The following is an 18,469-nucleotide window of genomic DNA, read 5'->3' on the forward strand; positions in this document are numbered from 1 at the left end:
ACGGGGACATCACTGCACAGGGACATCATTGCACGGGGACATTGCACAGGGACATTGCACTGGGATGTTGCACTGGGATGTTGCACGGGGATATCACTGCACGGGGACATTGGGTGGGGATATTGCACAGGGGCACTGTGCAGGGACATTGCACGGGGACATCATTGCTCGGGGATGTTGCATGGGGACGTTGTGCAGGGACACCATTGTACAGGGACATTGCACAGAGATGCTGCATGGGGGTATTGCAGGGGGACATTGCACGGGGGCGTTACATGGGGACATTGCACGGGGACATTGCACAGGGACATCATTGCAAGGGGACATCATTGTATTGGGACTTTGCGTGGGGACATCATTGCACGAGGACGTTGCACAAGAATGTTGCACTATTGCTTGGGGACATTGCACGTGAACATCATTGCACAGGGACATTGTGCAGGGGCATCGTTGCACGGGGGGGGCACTGCATGGGGAACATTGCAAGGGGACACTGCACAGGGATGTTGCATGGGGACACCATTGCACAGGGGCATTGCACGGGGACATTGCACGGGGACATTGCATGGGGACATTGCATGGGGACATTGCATGGGGACATCATTTCCTGGGGGCATTTCACGGGGACATTGTGCAGGGACATTGCACGGGGGGTGCTGCACGGGGTTGTGCTATGGGGGTGTCACACCAGGGGGGCAACCGCACAGAGGTCAGGCGTGGGGGCACAGCATTGCATGGGGGCCTGGGGGGAATTAGGGGGTGGGGGGGAGGGCATCACACGTGGGGAGGGCACCGGGGACACGGCCCAGGCTGGGGGCCCTGCATGGCAGCGGGGCACGCGCTCAAAGCACGTGTCTGTGTGTCCCCAGGCATGAGGACGGATGGAGGGATGGACGGATGGATGGACGGACAGGGAACGCCAGGCACACAGCGTGGGGGGGGCCCATGGGTGCCCCCAGCGCAGGGTCTGGCACCCCACAGCCAGCCCCCCTCTCCGAGCCACGCAGGAGGCATTGCTGTGCTGCCGCTTCCCAGCTGCAACGGGCGAGCAGCGGCGCGGCTCATCAAGCACGTGCAGGTCCCTGCTTCTGGGGGTTTTCCCCACGAGCACAGGATGGGGCCGTGGCACCCGGGGCGGGGACGAAACACGGTAAGGCAGCCTAGAAAGGGGAAAAAAAAAAAAAGTAGGTTACATCAGAAAAAACACCCTACTCAGTGCTTCGTGCGAAGACGAGACCAAAGCCAGCGCCTGGCCCAGGCACCGCTGCGCCTCGGCCCCGACCTCCGCTCATGTCCCCTCTCCCCGCTGCCTCCCGGTGCTGCCAGCAGCCTCCTGTACCCGGCCGGCACGGAAAGCCTCAGCCACGGAGGTTTTCCTGCCCGCAGCACCCTCCTCCTGCCCACTCCACGTGCCTGCGCAGCACCACGTGCCACCAGGGCCACGTGTCCCCGTGTCCCCGTGTCCCCGCCAGCCCGGGCACGGCAGCGGCGCTGTGCTCCCGGCCGCCCCAGCCCTACCTTTCCTTCCTGCCCAACCCGGCCGCTGACTCACCAGCACAATTTTAGCACGGCCGGCCAGCGCCGAGCCCACCGAGGGTAGCAAGCAGGGAATTCATCCCTTCCAACCTGGGCCCCTGGTGCCAGGCGGCGGGGATGTGGGGTGCCGCGGGGCCCGGCGGATGTCACGCGCGGGGCGCACGGCGGGCGAGGAAGTCTCTGCGAGATGCAATCGGCCGCGTGTGGGCGGCCGGGAAGGAGACGGCAGCGAGGAGGCGTCTGCGCCCCCCCCCCCACGTTTCCCTTCTCACTCGGTGTGGGGCTGGCGGGTGGCCCCGAAAGGCGGGCGCTGATGGGGGGGGAGGTTGAAAATCCGGGGCACTGTGTGCCGTGCCGTGCCACGTCGTGCCATACCCTGCCCTGCTGTGCCGTGCCCCTCCGTGGCAGCAAAAGGCTGCGGGGTGATTTCCACCCTTGGCCACGAGGCTGTAAGGCAGGCAGAAGGAGCGAAGCCACAGCCAGGTCAAGGCACTGCCCCACAGCTCCCGGGGGCTTCTTGGGCATGGCTGGGGGAGCTGGGGCGCAGCTGCACCAGCCCCAGATGTGCCGTGCCAGCCCCAGATGCATGTGCCCACGCTGCTGCCCCGGCCCCAGGCGATGCACACCCACACTGGGCCCCCTGCTCTCCGGGGGCTTTCAGGGGGCTCCCTGCCGCGCTGTCCCGCTGCCAAACCCTGGCCCTTCCCAGCCCCGGGGTGGCCACAGCCGGTGGGTGGCTCCTGCTCAGCCCCGGCGCCCCCGAGCCTCAGCAGAAGCCGCCTGTGAGACAAGAGGCCCCCCCACCCCCCGTGTCATTAGATTAATTAATACTCTGATGTGTGACGCCCTGAGCACCTCAGGAGCAGGCTGGAACAAGACTTCCCACTGCGGCCCTCGCGGGCCTGCCCGACGCGGGCACGTCAGCGCGCACCCGGTGTTTTCCTTGGCACCCCAGGCTGTGCCCTCGCGCTGCCAGCTGGCTGCTGCCACCCGGCTCCGGCTCCCACCCCCCCCCCCCAACCTCCGCTTTCAGAAGAAAAACACGCGGATCAGTCAAATCCCAGCCTGGGGCAGGGGCTGCTGGAGCCGAACAAAGGGCTGCCCGGCCCCGAGGGGAAATCAGTTTCCATAACCTTTACTGGTGCTGCAGGGCGGCGAGCTGCGGTATTTCCTGTGGTTGCAGCCTCCAGTGAGGTTAACACTGTCACCCAGGTTAACCCTTCCGACACGGGGCAGCCGGGGGGGGGGACAGCGGCACCCAGGGGGGGCACCCGCACCAGTACCGGGGGGGCACCCACACCGGTGGCACTGGGGTGCACCCACACCGGCACCGCCGCCCCGACCCCCAGGAGGAAGGGTGCGAGGGGTGCTGGTGGGACCATCCCCGGTCCCCGCAGGCTTTCTCCTTGAAGGCTTTTGGGTTTAGAAGCGGGGAGAAAAAAAAAAAAAAGAAAAAAGAAAAAAAAGAAGCAATTTTGTGAAGTTTGAGCGTCAGCAGCCGGGAGGGCAGCACGGGCTGCGCACCACGTAGCACGAAGCCGCGGGGACACAAAAGGCGCTTGGACGCACTCGGCGGGGTGACTAATGGTTCTGTGACAGCTTGAAGACACGAGAGAGGAAAAAAAAAAAAAGAAAAAAAAAAAAAACAACGAGTGAGTCTGTTCCTTCAGGGGATGCTGGGTTTTCCCATGGACTGACTCAAACTGGAAACTTCTTCGGTAGCAGCAGCAGCAGCAGCAGCAGCAGCAGCTATCTAGGTCAGGGCTGCTCGCAGCCGCTGGTTGCTCCTCGCCGCACCCGGCAGCCCCACAGCGGGCGGCAGCGGGGCCACGCCAGCCCTGCCGGCCCCCAGCTCGGGTCCCGAGGACTGGGGAGGTAACGGGGAACGGGGAACGGGGAGCGGGGAACGGGGAACAGAACTGCCCGGGGCCGGCCCTGGCCCTGGCTGCTGCGTTCGTGTCTCGGTGGCTCCCGGCGCGCTCCGTCGGTAAGGGTCTCGTGGGGCTCGAGCAGCTGGGACAGCTCTTCTCCTCCTCCTCCTCCTCCTCCTCCTCCTCCTCCTCCTCCTCCTCCTCCGCTTCTCCTTTCTATGCTTTGTGTGTATTTACGGGAACCTGCTGGGAGACTTGAACAGAGATGAGCTCGCAGAGCCTGTGGGCAACGGGAGCGCGCTCGTTCCTTCTGCCTGGGAGCCTGCAGGGGTAAAAATCGGGGTAAGAACAGCGGCAGGAACCCCCCGGCAGGCAGAGCCCGCAGTCACGCACTGCAGCTGGCAGCCGGGGGGATTTATTGGTGGTTTTTTTTTGGATCTTTTCACAGCCCACGAGGTGTGTGTGTGTTTGTAGGTTGCTCTAGGTGGCAGGAGGCCGGCAGGCAGCTGGGGGCCCCCACGGTCCCTTTCTGGGTCGGGCAGTGAAAGGGCAGTGGAAATCGGACCCGCTGGTAGCAACACTTGAACGGTGCTCACAGCAAGCAGGGCGGCTCGTACCCCCAGCCGAGGAGACAGGGGGAGGACTACGAGACTGACAGCTGCATTCAGCAGGCTGGTTTGGGTTGAATTCTGCTCTTTCGATGCTTTCACCGAGGACCCTGCCGTGTCCCCCTTCTGACACAGCCCGTGCGTGGCTCTTTGTCTTCTGCTCTCCCAGGAGGAGCGCCACGGAGGCGAGGGGCTTCGGCCGTGCTCCCGGCGGGTGCAGCTCTCCGAGACCCCCGCAGCCACCTCCCCTCGCGCCCCAGCCCCTGCCCCAACCGTGGCTCCCCCAGGGCAGGCGGCTGTGCCGGGACGGGCGGCACGTGCCCGGCCGGGAGGAAGGCCAAGAACTCGCTGAAGTAAGCAGCTAAAGTCGGGCGAGTTTGTGGGACACGAGCACGAGCCCTGGTTTGGGGCTCGGCGACGCGCGGCCCTGGGGGTGAGCACGGGGAAGGAGCAGCAGGAGCAAGGCGGGTGGGAAGGCGTTAGGAAAACGGGGGGAATTCTGCCCAGGGCCCCGTGGGCGCTTGGGTTTGGCAGTCTCCATGGCACGTTGGCACGGCACATCCCCTCCGGCAGGGGATCCTGGCAGGGTCCGGATCCTTCCCTCCCACAGCTCCCGGCCACCTCAGGGCTGGTCCCCGAGCACCCCGCAGCCAGGGCAGGAGCCTCTCTCCGCGAGGCTGATGCCTTTCCTGCCCCCCAGACTATGCCACGCACGGACGGCGGCTGCAGCCCAGGCCATGGCGGGGGCCGGGAAGGCTTTGGCGCTCCACGTCCTGCTCTGCTTCCTCTGCAGAGGTAAGTGGCTGCGTGGCGTGGAATGGCACGGCACGGCATGGCACGGCATGGTGCAGCATGGCATGGTGCCGCACGGCATGGCACAGCACCAGCCTCGCACACTTTCAGAGCACACTCCCCAGCCCTGCTCGGGATCAGACCCGGGGCAGGAATGTCGCAGCACGGCCCCCATGGCTTTGGGGAGCTCAGCACCACCTTGTCCCACGCCCCTGCACCACCTGCAGCCCTCTGCTCCCTGCTGCCATCCTCACCCCGGCGCTTGCCCGGCCTCGCCGAGCTGCCCAGGGGCTTCCAGCAGCCCCGAGCACCCCGCGAGCTGCTGCTGTTGACGCGTGCTCCTGCCTCCGTGCTGCATGAGGTCTGGGCACAGCTGCGCCCTTTCCAGGAAAGCCAGATCGAGCCGATACCGTTCGAGCAGCGGCTTTATGAGGGCTGCTGCAGGGCCCCGATCTGATAGCAAAGGGCAGCGCACGCCTCCCATCTAGGGGCTGCCGTAATCTCAGGGCATCAGAGATAGCGAGCCGGCGCGTTATTTCCCTGCAGTCATTTGAGCGTTAGAGCAGAACGTAAAATTGGCGAAGGTAGCTGTTTCCGAGCCGAGTGGGTGAGTCACCGGGTGCCTGCTGGAGGCAGGGGGATTTACCCCGTGCCAGGGGGCCGCGGGGGGCCGGGGGGACCCCTCGGGAGGCGCTCGCCGCCGGTGCCGTGTTTGAAGCCGCGGGCGCTGCACAGGTGTTGCCCAAATCAAGTGCCTGGGCAGCGTGTGGATCGAGCCCGCCCTGGAGGTGCTGATGGGCTCCAACATCTCCATCAACTGCCGCTCCACCGTCGGCTGCTCGAGGGCCAACCTCTCCATCCAGCTCAACAGCACGGCCCGTAACGAGACCCTGCGCGCCCTCAACAGCAGCGCGGCCCAGCTGCGGCTGCACGACTTCAGGCTGCCCTACAGCACCGTCCTCTGCTTCGACCACTGCCGCAGCCGGGAACGGAAAGCTCTGGTCTGCGGGACGGAGGTCTGGGCCGGCTGTGAGTACGGCCGCGGGGCCGGGGCGCTCGTCGGGAAGCGGGGAGCGACGGGGACGGCGGCGGCGGGGATGTGGGGAGGGGGGCGTCTGTGCGCTCCTCCTGACGCTGCCTCCCCAGACCCCCCGGAGACCCCCGGCAACCTGACCTGCACCATCGGGGAGCGCTCGGGGAGCCTGGCGTGCACGTGGGACGCGGGGCGGCCGACCCACCTGCGCACCGACTACCGCCTCCACCTGAACAGGTAAGGCCCGGCGGGGACGCACAGAGCAGGCAGCGGCAGCGGGGTGCCAGAAGGGTTCAAGGGGGCAGCCGGCAGCACGCACCTAACGGTGCCCAAACCCCGGAACCGAACCGCGGCCGGCGTGTAAGGGCTCGGCTCTCCAGCAGGCACGCTCGCTGCGGCTCGGTGTGCACGCCGACCCTGCATGCTCTATGCCACGTCCCATGCCAAGGCCCCCGCGACACAAGGCTGCCGGGCTTTCAGAGTCAGTCTGGCTGAGGGATGCACTTCAGTGTGTTCGCCGCAGTCACGTGCAGGCTGGGCGAGGGGCAGTGCTCAGCCTCCTGCCGGCGGAGCCGCTCGGGTTGGAGCCCTGAACCTCGCAGCCAGAGAGCTGCGAAAGCCGCCTTTCTGCAGCAAAACTGCAAACGCCGTTCAGCGATGCCAGGAACCAAAGAGAGTTACTTTCTAGTTCACTTTAAGAGTGAAAAACTCCAGCTCTGGGGATGACTGTGCCCCAGTCGTAACCCGTCGCGTGGGCGCCTTTCCCGCGGGCGCGCACGTGCTCAGGCGGGCGCGTGGCACCGCCGCCGGACCGCAGCCCGGTGCCTGCCGGGGAGCCGAGTCCCTCGGTGCCGCGCCGGGCTCTGACCGGGGCTGCTCTCTGCTTCCCAGCACGCAGACGGCAGAGGAGGAAGTGTTCCCCGCGGGCTCGCCGGTGCCCCTGAGCGCGCTGCGCGGCGGCAGCCGCTACTCGGCGTGGGTGCAGGCCAGGAACGCGCTGGGCGCTGCCCGCTCAGCCCCGCGGCACCTCGACCTGCGGGAGCTCGGTACGCAGCGATGAGCACGAGCGGCACCGCTCCCACCAGCCCACCCGACGCTCGCAGGCCCCTCCGGCACGCTCTGCCCGTGCCACCCGTGGGGAGATGGGTGCCGGCCGGGCTCAGGGCTCTCCCTCCCCCCCCCCGCAGTGGTGCCCGCCCTGCCCTTGGCCGAGGGCGCGGAGACGACGCTGGCCTCGCCTCCCATCACCACCGTCCGCTGGAGGCAGCAGACGCAGCTGGAGAACGTGCACTGCGAGGAGCGGCACAAGGCGGAGGACGCCCCAATGTGGCATGTGAGACGGCGCCAGCCCCCCAGATCTCCCCCGTCGCGGACCCGTGGGATGGGGCCCGGTGGGGACCCCACGGCGCCAGCCCCCCCCCGGGGCTCCCCAGCGCCTCCATCATTCGGCCTTTCCGGCGGCGTTATCTCTGCAAAAGGGCAAAACTCAAAATATTTCCAAATGTTATCTCGCTCTGCGAGGACAAGGTGGAAAAAAGCCACAGAGGGTGCTCAGCGTACGCCCACTTCAGCTCCGTCTCTCTCGCAGACACAACCGTACCCGGGCAGGCTGCTCCGGGATCCTGCTTGGAAACCTCCTCAGGCTGAGGACCAGATCCCAGCGCTCGCTGGAGCTGCCAAAACAGGGGGATAGGCCTGGTGCTGCTGGCACGGGCTCTGCACAGCTCTGGGTTCAACCTTTTTTTCTTTTTTCCTCCCCATTTTTGTGCTCCAAAGTGATGCAGGGCAGTCAGGACAGGCCCATCCGTCACACTGTGTGTGGGCACCCTGCTGCCCGCTCACCGGCTGTGCTCACCCCATGGCCATGGGTCCAGGAGCCCCGTGTGCTCGGGGGGCCGTGGGGGGTCCCCGTGTGCTCGGGGGGCCGTGGGGGGTCCCCGTGTGCTCGGGGGGCTGTGGGGGGCCCCCGTGTGCTTGGGGAGCCGTGGGGTCCCCATCCATGCAGATGGGGAAGACGTCGGGTCCCACTCCGCCCTAGCACCCGGCTTCCCTTGCAGGTGGAGGCGTGGGGCAGCGCGGCGCGGGCCGGGCACCCCCTGCAGAGTGACACCCGCTACGTGTTCCAGGCCCGGTGCCGGCTCAGCCCCGCCGACAGCCCCTGGAGCGCCTGGAGCCCCCCCTTCGTGTACAACACCCCCGAGGCCGGTAAGCGTGTCCCCGGTGCGCTGCGGGTGGCACTGCCGAGGCCACCACAGGCGGGTCGAGCCGCAGGGAGACCAGGGGAAGGAACGTGACGCACTCATCCATCCTGGGGAGTCCTCTTTCCTCCGGCACACCGCCCCTTGGCTGGCCCCCCAGTACCCCCCCCGGGGCAGATTTCCCCCATTGCAGCCGGGCCATCAGCACCGGGGTGGGTTTAGGTGAAGCAAGCCGAGCTACTGATGTGCTGTGAACCCTGTGGGACGTGATGTGGGCTGCTGGTGGGGCGGCCGTACCTTCACCCACACCCTGCTGACGGCAGGGCCAGGGACCTGGGGCTGCGCCTGCCCTGAATGCCGTGTGTCAGCCGCTGCTCTCCATCTGGGCCATTTCCTTCCCCGCGGCGGCGGCTCCGTCACCTCGGCGGCGGCACCCGCTGGGTACAGCGCAGCCCGTGCGAGGCAGCTGGCGGGGGGGCCCCCCGGGGCGATGCGGGTGGGGGCACAGACCCCCTGCCACGGTGGGCAATGCCCCCGGCCTCAGGACCACGTCCCCGTGGTTGTCCCCGCAGCCCCCGCGGCAGCACCCGACGTCTGGCGGCGCCTGGGCCCGGCGTTCCCGAACGGCAGCCACGAGGTGACAGTCTTGATCAAGGTAAGGCCTGAGGGGTAAGGGTTGGGGTTTGTAGGGGTGGCAGTGACACTTTCAGGTCACAGCGCGACCTCGCTGGGGCCCCTTTGTCCACATGAGGGTGAGGACGGGACCTGGGGCCACCGGCACGGGGCGGCGGGGGGGCACCCGGACCCCGTCCCCACCTCTCGCCCCCCGCAGCCGCTGCCGCCCCGCGCTGCCCGCGGCAGGATCCTGGGCTACGCCGTGGCGGCGGGATCAGCGCAGCTCCTCTGCAACACCTCCAGCACCTCCTGCAGCGTCCTGGTGCCCCCCCGGGGTGCGCGTCCTCCACGTCACCGCTCACAACTCCCGGGGGGGCGTCCAGCCCGGCCAACGTGACGCTCGGCCGGGAGGCCGGCCAGCAAGGTAGGGCAGCGCCCACGCCAGCCTCGGGCACATCAGAGATCTGCTTTTATCAGAACCCCAGGGGAAAAAACGTCACGCAGAGACGTGGGTTCAAAGCAAGAGGCGCTCAGCCAGGGGAACGCAGCGTCCTCCAGACAAGGCCAGCGTCCCCTGGAGATGCCCCAGCCACGCAGCCCTTTCCCTCCGAAGGCTGCAGCAACAGGAATAGCTTATAAAAATAAAAGTAAGCTTGTCCTGCCCGTGCCGGGCACGGCTCGGGGCACCCCTCTGTGCCCACAGCTCCCGAAATAGCTCCCGCTGCCCTCCCAGCCGTGAGCTGGAGCCTTTGGGGCAGGAAGGGAGGAAAAAGAGCTCCTGGGCTGCCTCGGGTTCCCTGTGCCACAGGCTGTGGCTTTCCCCCCAGCCACACTTTCCTATTTTTGAAAATGTCTGTTTTAATGAGCAACGGGAGGGGAAAGTCCCGTTCAAGTTAAGGACAAACAGTGAGCATGAACTAAAACGAAACCGCGCCGTGTAAATAAGGTGGAAAAAATGCTCTAACCTCACACTTATCAGAATGACGCGTGTTTCTGGTAAAAAAAAGTGTCAGGTAAAGCATCTCCGGCAGAAGAGGCGTGACAAAGCTGAGCACGGGGTTTTGTGAGGTAGACACGTGTATATGGACACACGCCGGTGTGCGCAGATTTGTATTTGTGTTTTTATAATGATGAGCATGATATAACATAACTTTATAATATAACATAACGTAACGTAACTTAATATAACGTAATGTAACTTAATATAATATGACATGATATACCATAATATAGCACATAACAGACTCTATAATATTGCATTATAAAATTGAATATATAATTATACAGTTATATGATATACATTATATCATATATGAAAAATACATGTTTATATGGTAAATATAAATATAAACATAAATTCACACATATATGCCAATACCTATGCCTATGTACACACCCAGACCTGTACCCACACCCACACTCACCGCATCCTAGAAGACTTTTTCCCTCCTAGCCCTTTCCCCCCGATGCAGACCTGCTCCTGCCCAGGCACGGAGGCCTCCCAGCCCCGACCCCTCTCTCCTTGCAGCCTTCCCGGCCCCGGCGGTGGTGGAGGTGCGGCGCCAGAACCGGAGCAGCGTCTCCGTGGCCTGGCAGCCCCCACGCAGCAGCAGGAGCCCCCCGCTCTGGTTCATCGTGGAGTGGGTTTCTACAGCTCCATACAGCCATGAGGAACGCTTCTTCTGGAAGAAAGTCCCATACCAGGACAAGCTCATGTACATCCAAGGTAAGGTGTTCCACGGGGCCTTTTGCTGCTGGCTGCAGCTTGTCCAGGTATCGAAAGTCAAAATCTCCCTGGGACTGAGCCCCCTGCCCGCTCCGCTGTGAGGAGCCCAGGGAGCAGTGGGGGATATAAGGGCAGTCGGGGTGTTTGGTCCCCCAGGGGCTCAGCCAGAAGCCCTCAAGCAAGTCTACAGCTTTAACAGCAGCTTACAAATACGTTTTAAATGCTTTATTTCAGAAGACACAGCAGTGGCAAGCCACATCAACGTGTCGGTTTATGCAGTCTACCCAGACGGAGTGAGCAAACCAGCCTCTGGCCAAGGTAAGCCCAGCTGTGTGGAGAAGTTGTCGCTTGCTGTGGTGGAGCTGCAGAGTTCAGGCTGCTGCTTCGTGCCTGCTGTCCTCACGGTCTGCCAGTTTTATGGAGCTAGTCTTAGAGAGAAGGGGCAAAAGCCTGGCATGGGCCAGAGAGAAACACGAGGCTGCCAAAGGAATCTGTTGGGCAGGTCAGAGGCTTTAACACAGCTGTATGAAAGGCTTTTCTAGCTGGTACACTGCTCTTGTGCACAGATCTCTAATGCACATGAGAACTGCATCTTACTCCACAAGGTACACCAGTGGAGTTGCTCTCCCTGTTCGGGATACAAAACAGGAGGTTGCTGCTTGGCCTGTTTGATGGTAAATGTCCCCTCCTGGCCCTCACCTAGGCCAGGACAAGCCATGCACAGCTCCAGATGGGAGGGCTGAGGACACATCCCAGCACCACCAGCCCTGTCCCATGGGAAAACCTGTGCTTTCATGGAGCCCCATGGGCACAGTGAGCCTCCTGGGGAATCCCAGCCTCAGGGAGTGTGCTGAGGGCAGGACAGGCTGAGCATAACCCCGGTGTGATAACACCCAGAGTAGCGTGTTCATTCCAGACACGTAGTCTGACTTGTTATCTTACACCGGCCATACAGCAATATCTGGAAATAACCTGCCATTTGTGCTAGATAAATGCTCATCATTCTTCGTTACATAGACTCCTGTGATAAAACCTGGGGGTTTATGTGGGAAAGCACCCACGTAAGGCACCCAGCGGGCACAACCCGCACCTTACACCCTGCCTGGCCCCACAGGATGGCCCTTGTTCCTTATCTTCCTTACACAAACTGAGCCCATCAGTAAGGCCTTTCTGTAGCCATATGAACAGATAATACAAGTTAAATGTGCCAGGGACACCAGCCCAAGAACGTGCCTAGTTCCAAGGTGCTGAGTGTTTTTCTCAGCCGCTTCCCTTCCACAGTCCGTGTGTAGCCAAGGGCTGCTTTGGGAGCTCCTCAGCTGAGCAAGTAGCACTGCAACCACGCTGTTTAGGGAATTAAAACACTGGGACTCCACGAGCTATGCCTGGAGAAGCATGTCTCAAATCTACAGAATTAGAGACGGCACCTTTCCTGCGATTCTTTCCCGATTTTTGTGAGTGAATTGTGCTTTGGTAAAACAGCGGCAGCGTTACCCGGGTCAGCTCGGGTCGGAGCCTGGCGCCGGCCCGGTGACACGAGATGTAACTAACACGGGGACATGGCCACGTCCCTCTCCGGACAGAGGGAGCCTGGAAGGCCGGAGCCCGGGACACCTTGTCACAGGAGGGCTCCTCCATGCAGAGCCACCCGCGGGCACCACCCGCTGCCAGCCGCATGGTGGCAGCACCGCGGGGATCGTGGCACCAGGCTCGGGACGTGAGGGCTGGAAAAGCCCTGCAACGTCTGGGCCGACACCCCCCTACCACCAGTGTCACCCACCGAGCCATGTCCCCAAGCACCACGTCCAACCTCTCCTTGAACACCCCCAGGGACGGTGACGCCACCACCTCCACCGCTTCCCAACGCCTGACCGCTCTTGCTGAGCAGAAATTTCTCATTTCCCACCTGAACCTTTCCTGGCACAACTTGAGGCCGTTCCCTCTGCTCCTGTCGCTGGTTACCTGTGAGCAGAGGCCGACCCCCAGCTCCCCCCCCTTCCTTTCAGGCAGTCACAGAGAGCAATGAGCTCTGCCCTGAGCCTCCTCCAGCCCCAACCCCCCCCAGTTCCCTCACGGCTCCTCACAGGGCCAGAGCCATTTTCCTCACAGCAAACCCACAGGGAACAGGGCTCGAAAGCTGTATTTTGCCCGATCCCAGGGGAAGATCAGCTGTATTGCTTTCGTGTGCTGAAACTGTTCCTGGGTTTCAGGCAGAGAGGCCTCTGGGCTCCCAAGACAAACTACCCCCGTGCTCCTCATCCTTGCTGCCCAACAGTTTTCCACTTTGGTGACCTGTGCTTTAATTGCTCTGCTTCAGGGTGATGGCTCCAGGCCTGCCCACGGCCCAGAGGGAACCCCTGAGCTTCCCAGCCCGCAGTAGCGCGTGCCTGAAGCCCCAGCACGCCTCCTGCCCGGGCTGCTCCCTCGGGACGCTTCCCCGAGCGCTGAGCGAGCACCTCACGGCGCCCCAGCAGAGCCCGTTTTTCTTGCAGGCTGGCCCCAGCCTCAGCAGATTGCCCCAGGTAGGGGCTTGCTGTAGGGCAGGGACATTTCTTCCCTCCCCGGTGGCTCAGGTCCCACCGAGGCCGGCTGTACCTGCGGGCTGGGAGCGGGGTTATCAGCATGGCGAGGTGAGCCCTTCGGAAACGGTGAGGACAGCAGGCACTGGCTGAGGAGAGGAGATGGCAAGGGAATTGCTTCGTATGGCCAGGAAAGAAAGCTTGCTGCCTCTTCTAGCAAAAAATAAGCTTCTTGCCACGGCAGACTCAGCTGCGGCTCATCCGGTCAGACAAAACGGTGCTGCGGGAAAACTCAGTGCTGCGGGGGTTGGACACCGGGAAAGTATCTGTAGGTGCTCATGGAAAATGGCCCGGGGTTCCTCAGGAAGGGTAAATTCTTGTCTCGGGTACTGAGGTGTGTGGGGGAGATTTCTTGTAATGTATTTTATGGTGTTGTTAACATTACATTTAATTAGAACTCTGAGAAATACAAGATGATGTAGAGTGCAGATAAGCAGAAGATACTAATTACTTTACAGGTCTTTATTTTTCTTATTATCCCAGTATTTATTTTCCTAAATAATATTAACAACATGAAAATAAACCAGAGCTTCATTCACCTGATGTACATTTTCCAAATGAATTTACGGCCTTTTTTTCTTCTCTCTGCATAAGTCTCCTTGGAGGAACAGATCCCGGACTTCAGCAACAACGAGATTCCCCACGGTAAGAAGCGTTTCAGGCTTGGTGAGAGTTTCTGCTTGACCAGACGTGGACGTTTCAGCCAGAGCCACGAGCGCAGCATCTGGCGATATGGTAGTAAAAGGGAAGTGAAAGCTCCGTCGTGATTCAGGGAGGTCAGAGCCAGCAAAGCAACTTTTCACTTGACAGGAAAGTGAGCCACATGGCAAGAAAGGCTGCAGTCCTGCCCTGGGGTGAATGCAGCTTGCATAATTCCTGCCTTTGAGTTTTGTTTTCTTATGAGACATAACAAAATGTACGTTAGGGCAAGCAGGAGTTAAGAAACCAAGGAAAATACCATAATGTTAATGTATAAAATAGTGTAATAGCGACAGACTGCTCTGGCCTTACAATCTGAGCCGAGGGCTGGTTTAAACATTTCCCATACATTTTTCTAACTGCAGTTATGCTTCTGGTTAGCATGTCTTCTGGTAAAGGTTTTACTATGGTCTGCTTCAGTATTTAAAGCAAAACCAAAACCAACGTAAGCTGAAGAGTTTGCTCAAGTATTTCTGGAAGGTAATTCTGTGTAGGAAATGGTTAAACACGGTGACCACACTTCCCAGAATTACTTGGCTGGAGGATCCCGGCTGGGTGGCGACTGGCAACCGCCTCGGGGCAGCGGAGGGGCGGCTGATTCCGAGGACCACGCAGAGCCTCGGCCGCCCGCTGCCCCGCTGCCCTGCTCACAGTCCTGTGTCTGGCAGTGGTATGGATGAGCAGCAGGAGGGCCTCCAGAGCCTGACCCAGATGCCTTCGTGGCCTCCAGTTCCAGATAAATATTGCTCCTCCACCAAACCATTAGAATTGCTAGTGCAAATATATGGGAATAACAACAGACATGCGAGGAGTCACGTTCAACATGACCGCTTGTGATGCAGAATTACAAGTGCGACTGAGGATGTGGCCTGTAACAGCTGGTTTAAAATGGGAGCTCCCTGATTAACCTTTTTCCTCTTTGTCCTCTTCCAGATGATGACACTGGAGTTTTCCTGGGAATGGGTGTCAGTGTGATCGTATCGTCAGTTGTTCTTGCAATTCTGATGTTTAAAAAATCAGCTAGAAAAAGGTATTACTTTCATCACATTTTTTTTTTCTTTATTTGCAATTCATACTTTTCTTCCAGAATATTCTAAAAGTAACTAGAGAAACCAGTCCTTCTCACTACGCTCTGCTCCTACTGAGGGCAGCTTTGCCCATTCATAATATTGCTACATAAAAGGCTATCCGTGCACTCCACAGTAAGGTAGAGACCAATAAAAAGTAAAAATCACTCCTCTGTAGAAGCCAGGCTTAGCCAGTCATGATAAATTATTATTATTATACAGATCTAGGGGGAGTGGAAGAAAAAAAGAGGAAAAACATAACCTTCTTTAAGTAAGTTTTATACTAGGATCTGTTACTCTTACTTTTGAATGAGGAAAGGATGCTGTCCCTGGCACAGGCTGCTGGCTGCCCCCACGTCTGCATCCTGGGAGACTGGCAGAGGCCAGGGAGTTGGAAAAGAGCTGGAAAACCAAGCAGGGAGGGTCTTCATTCCATTTTGTTAACACAGCTGCCGCACACCTAGCTCACCAGGCACCCTCTTCGTGGTGAGAGGAGTCCCAGCAGTGCTGTTGCTGATACAAATAGACAGAAACGATCGCCTCTGTGCCACAGAGCTGGCTGTTGGACATTCCTGATAGAACAAGAAAGAGGGTAGAGAAGACCTGGGGTTAGAGGATGTTGAAGGGCTGCCCCTTTCAGTTCCTGAACCCTGTCTAAATTTTTCTGCTGTTGGTGTAATTGGGAAACACAGCAAGAACAGAGAGCGTGTACTTTCTCAGGACCACAGAAGTGCACACAACATCAGCAAAGCTCAACTAAATTAAAATCTCTTGCAAATGATTTTCATTTCTGCAGCAGCTTCGTTTGTCGGAAAATCAATTTTCGTTCCTGCGGCAGCTTTGTTTGTAGGAAAATCAACTTTCATTACTGCTGTGTATTTTATTTCATCAGCTCAGGACACATGCATCCTCTTACTTATACACTTAGCTTGGGTTCCACCACCCACCTCGGTTTAGTAACATTTTCCCATACATATATGTTTTACACAAGGGATTTAAACAGAGTAATTTAGTTTCCAGACTTGCTCAATAAATGAAGCTCTGAATTTTTGAAAGCAGTGCAGTGACCAAAACCAATCCTGTTCTGAGGGAAGCAGCACCCGCTGTGCTGCAGCATACGGGGTCGCATTAGGGTGAACAGTCCGCCCCTCTGCCAGCTGGAGCCAGGCTCCACCACCGCCACAACCAGACCCGGGGGACCAGCGCTGAGAGATGAAGAAATGGGGTTCAGATGGGAAAACACCCACACGGGGAAACTGAGGCTTCCCGGCCCTCCACAACGGCCATGAATGATGGACACACTTGGTGTTCCCTCCCTGTCGGGGGACAATTTCATCTAGAACAAACAAGTAAATGACTAATAAAATGGACTAACATGTTGCTTTTTTATTTTTTATTTTTATGGTAAAGAATTAAAGCAACAGTTGCATCACTCTTACCAAAATGGCTACTTGAAGATTTTCCCCACATGGAAAACAGCAAAGTGATAAAGTCACTCCAGGTAATTGCACCGTTATGTCCAGCCTTTTATTATTATTATTATTATTTTTCACCATTTACACATACTTAAAAATCATTCTGCAGCTGTGAGAAACATGGACAGAGCAGGATTCAGCTCTCGGGGATCTAGAACTGATCCCAGAATCATTTACCAGCCATTTGCAAGGTGCATGGAAGCCCAGCTTAGCTGGCGTCTTTAAACCTTGCTTCAATATAAATTTTATCCGGGGATGACAATAGAATCAAGCTGACCTTGCGGTGCATGCAGAACGGAGACATGCACAGCTGCTCCTGTCTTCTCTCTTCCACCTCGCTGCAGTCTGTCCTCTGGAGAGGATTAGATGAGAGAAGTGGGAAGGAGAGATGAAGACAAGAAGTCATTGCCCTGTTTGCTCTGTGTGATGCTCTAATGGTATCTCTCCCCTTGGCAAAATTTGCCAGTTTGTTACTGCAGTCATCTTTTTTTTCTAGGAGAAGAGTGAATTCACAAGCAACAGCTCCTATGAGCCGTTCCTGGTTGACAGCGATCCCACAATCATGGAAATAGAGGAGGTGTCAGTGCACGAGAAATACAAGAATGTGGACATCAAAAAGAAACCCAGCACCGCGGTCCCCGAGAACGTGGAGCACCCACAGAGCTCAGCACCAGCTGTCAGCACCGCCCCTGAGCACGTCAGTGACTACAAGCCTCAGATTTCCGACGGGAGCCCTCTGGGATATGTAGCTGCCAATATTTACCAAGCACCGTCCCAAGCACCGGCTCCAGAACCGGAGACAACCTTTTTCTTCAGAGACTACACCAGTCCCGTTAGCTACCTGTGGAACGCCGAAGGAGCGGAGCACAACGTCTGTCTGCTGGAAAAGATCAACCTAATTTTAAACAACAACAGAAGTGGGCAAAACTATGCATTCAGCTCAGCGCAGGAGGAACAAAGTACCCTTTTGGAGCGTCAGTGGGAAAAAACACTGTCGAGTGAAAACGTTCAAGAGCAGACACTGGTCCCAGATGAGCTGGTCTCTTGCTTAAGAGCAATGAATGAAGAACCTGTGGATATACAGACCTGTCTGCTGGAACGCATCGGAAGATTATTTTGAGCAGAGTTATAACTGGGATTAAAAGAAAACAACATAAAATTATGAGCGGATGATCATGGCACGTACCTGCCTTTGGGATTACAAACATCAGAACTGGAACAAAGCTCCAAATCCAAAACTCACTCCCTTACTGGACTGTAAGTAGTTTTGGAAGCATGGAACACCTTGGCCAGTAAATCATCATTTTACACTTACCTCACATTTTTACAAGCATAACAATGCAAGCAGGGGTTCCTGTAAGAACTCAACTACAAAGCAGGTGATTTTTACAGGGTACAGTGTGCTTCAATTATTATTCTAAGTCACTCTCCTGTTAAGTACTTGGAACATTCAATACCTGGAGCTGATATCTTTTAAGATGGATAAAGCGATCCCTTAGACATTCTGACTGAATTGTGTAAAATGCCGTGGGATCACTCTCAATGAGGAGACACTACACTGAGGAGGATTTATCTATCCTGCAGCAGCCATGGCTACCATATGAAATCTTTTCTGTTTGACAGGATAACTCAGTTTCATTTTCCCTTCCATTCAATGATAAAAAATGCATCAGATAAGAACAAGCCTTCATCAGCTTGGCCTACCAGCCGGATTTAAAATCTCTCTCTGAATTGGTCACTGGATGGGTGAAGTTTTGGTTTGGGTGAAGGATTTATCATCTCACATCAGTCTGTCAGTGGTTCAGCTTTGCTGTCCTGCATGAAGCAGAACACGGCACAGGGAAATTGCATTTATTAGGCATGTAACAGGAAATTCGGATCTTCTGAAATACAGAAAAGGAAACATGGGAGCCCCCTTCCTGGAAACATTGGCCTTGGAAACATTCTAAGTTTGCCTAGGACTTCAGAGCTGGTCTTGCAAGATGTTCCTAAAGCATCCAGAAACTGCCTGGAAATGGGAGATGTTGGATTTTGTATCTAGCCCTTACTTGACTGATCCCCTTAGCCTTTTCCAGAAAACACTGTAAATGCTTTTAAGGGATACAAGCACAAAGGAAGTTTACTACACCCTGTAAAACACTGAGCGTTCAGTGAGCAATGTGTAGAACAAACCTCCGTAAGGTTTGTTCTGTTGGCCCTTTTCTCCTACCTTCTGCATTACCGCTCCTGTTCCGGAGCTGCACCGGGGGAGGTGAAGCTGCATGGGGTTG

The 18,469-nt window shown here is 58.1% G+C and overlaps 2 protein-coding genes across 2 annotated transcripts in view; one reads left to right on the forward strand and one right to left on the reverse strand.

Moving 5' to 3' along the window:
* The window catches only part of SLC35D1 (solute carrier family 35 member D1), a 7,870-nt gene extending 7,572 nt beyond the window's left edge, over positions 1-298 (reverse strand). Inside the window, exon 1 of the mRNA XM_035333387.1 lies at positions 276-298. Within this exon, the coding sequence (XP_035189278.1) occupies positions 276-298 (23 nt within the window). The remainder of the gene's footprint in view (positions 1-275) is intronic.
* Positions 299-4,217: 3,919 nt separating this feature from the next.
* IL23R (interleukin 23 receptor) lies at positions 4,218-17,908 on the forward strand. Its single transcript, XM_035333388.1, has 14 exons — positions 4,218-4,368; positions 4,716-4,810; positions 5,543-6,077; positions 6,732-6,886; positions 7,028-7,173; positions 7,898-8,045; positions 8,611-8,693; positions 8,871-9,046; positions 10,126-10,379; positions 10,614-10,697; positions 13,553-13,603; positions 14,591-14,687; positions 16,135-16,225; positions 16,696-17,908. Exons 2-14 carry the CDS (start codon positions 4,753-4,755, stop codon positions 17,317-17,319), a joined length of 2,502 nt encoding a protein of 833 aa, XP_035189279.1. The 5' UTR covers positions 4,218-4,368; positions 4,716-4,752; the 3' UTR covers positions 17,320-17,908.
* Positions 17,909-18,469: the final 561 nt, after the last annotated feature.

This window comes from Oxyura jamaicensis, chromosome 8, assembly GCF_011077185.1.
Source record: "Oxyura jamaicensis isolate SHBP4307 breed ruddy duck chromosome 8, BPBGC_Ojam_1.0, whole genome shotgun sequence".
In the NCBI taxonomy this organism is placed as follows: Eukaryota; Metazoa; Chordata; class Aves; order Anseriformes; family Anatidae; genus Oxyura; species Oxyura jamaicensis.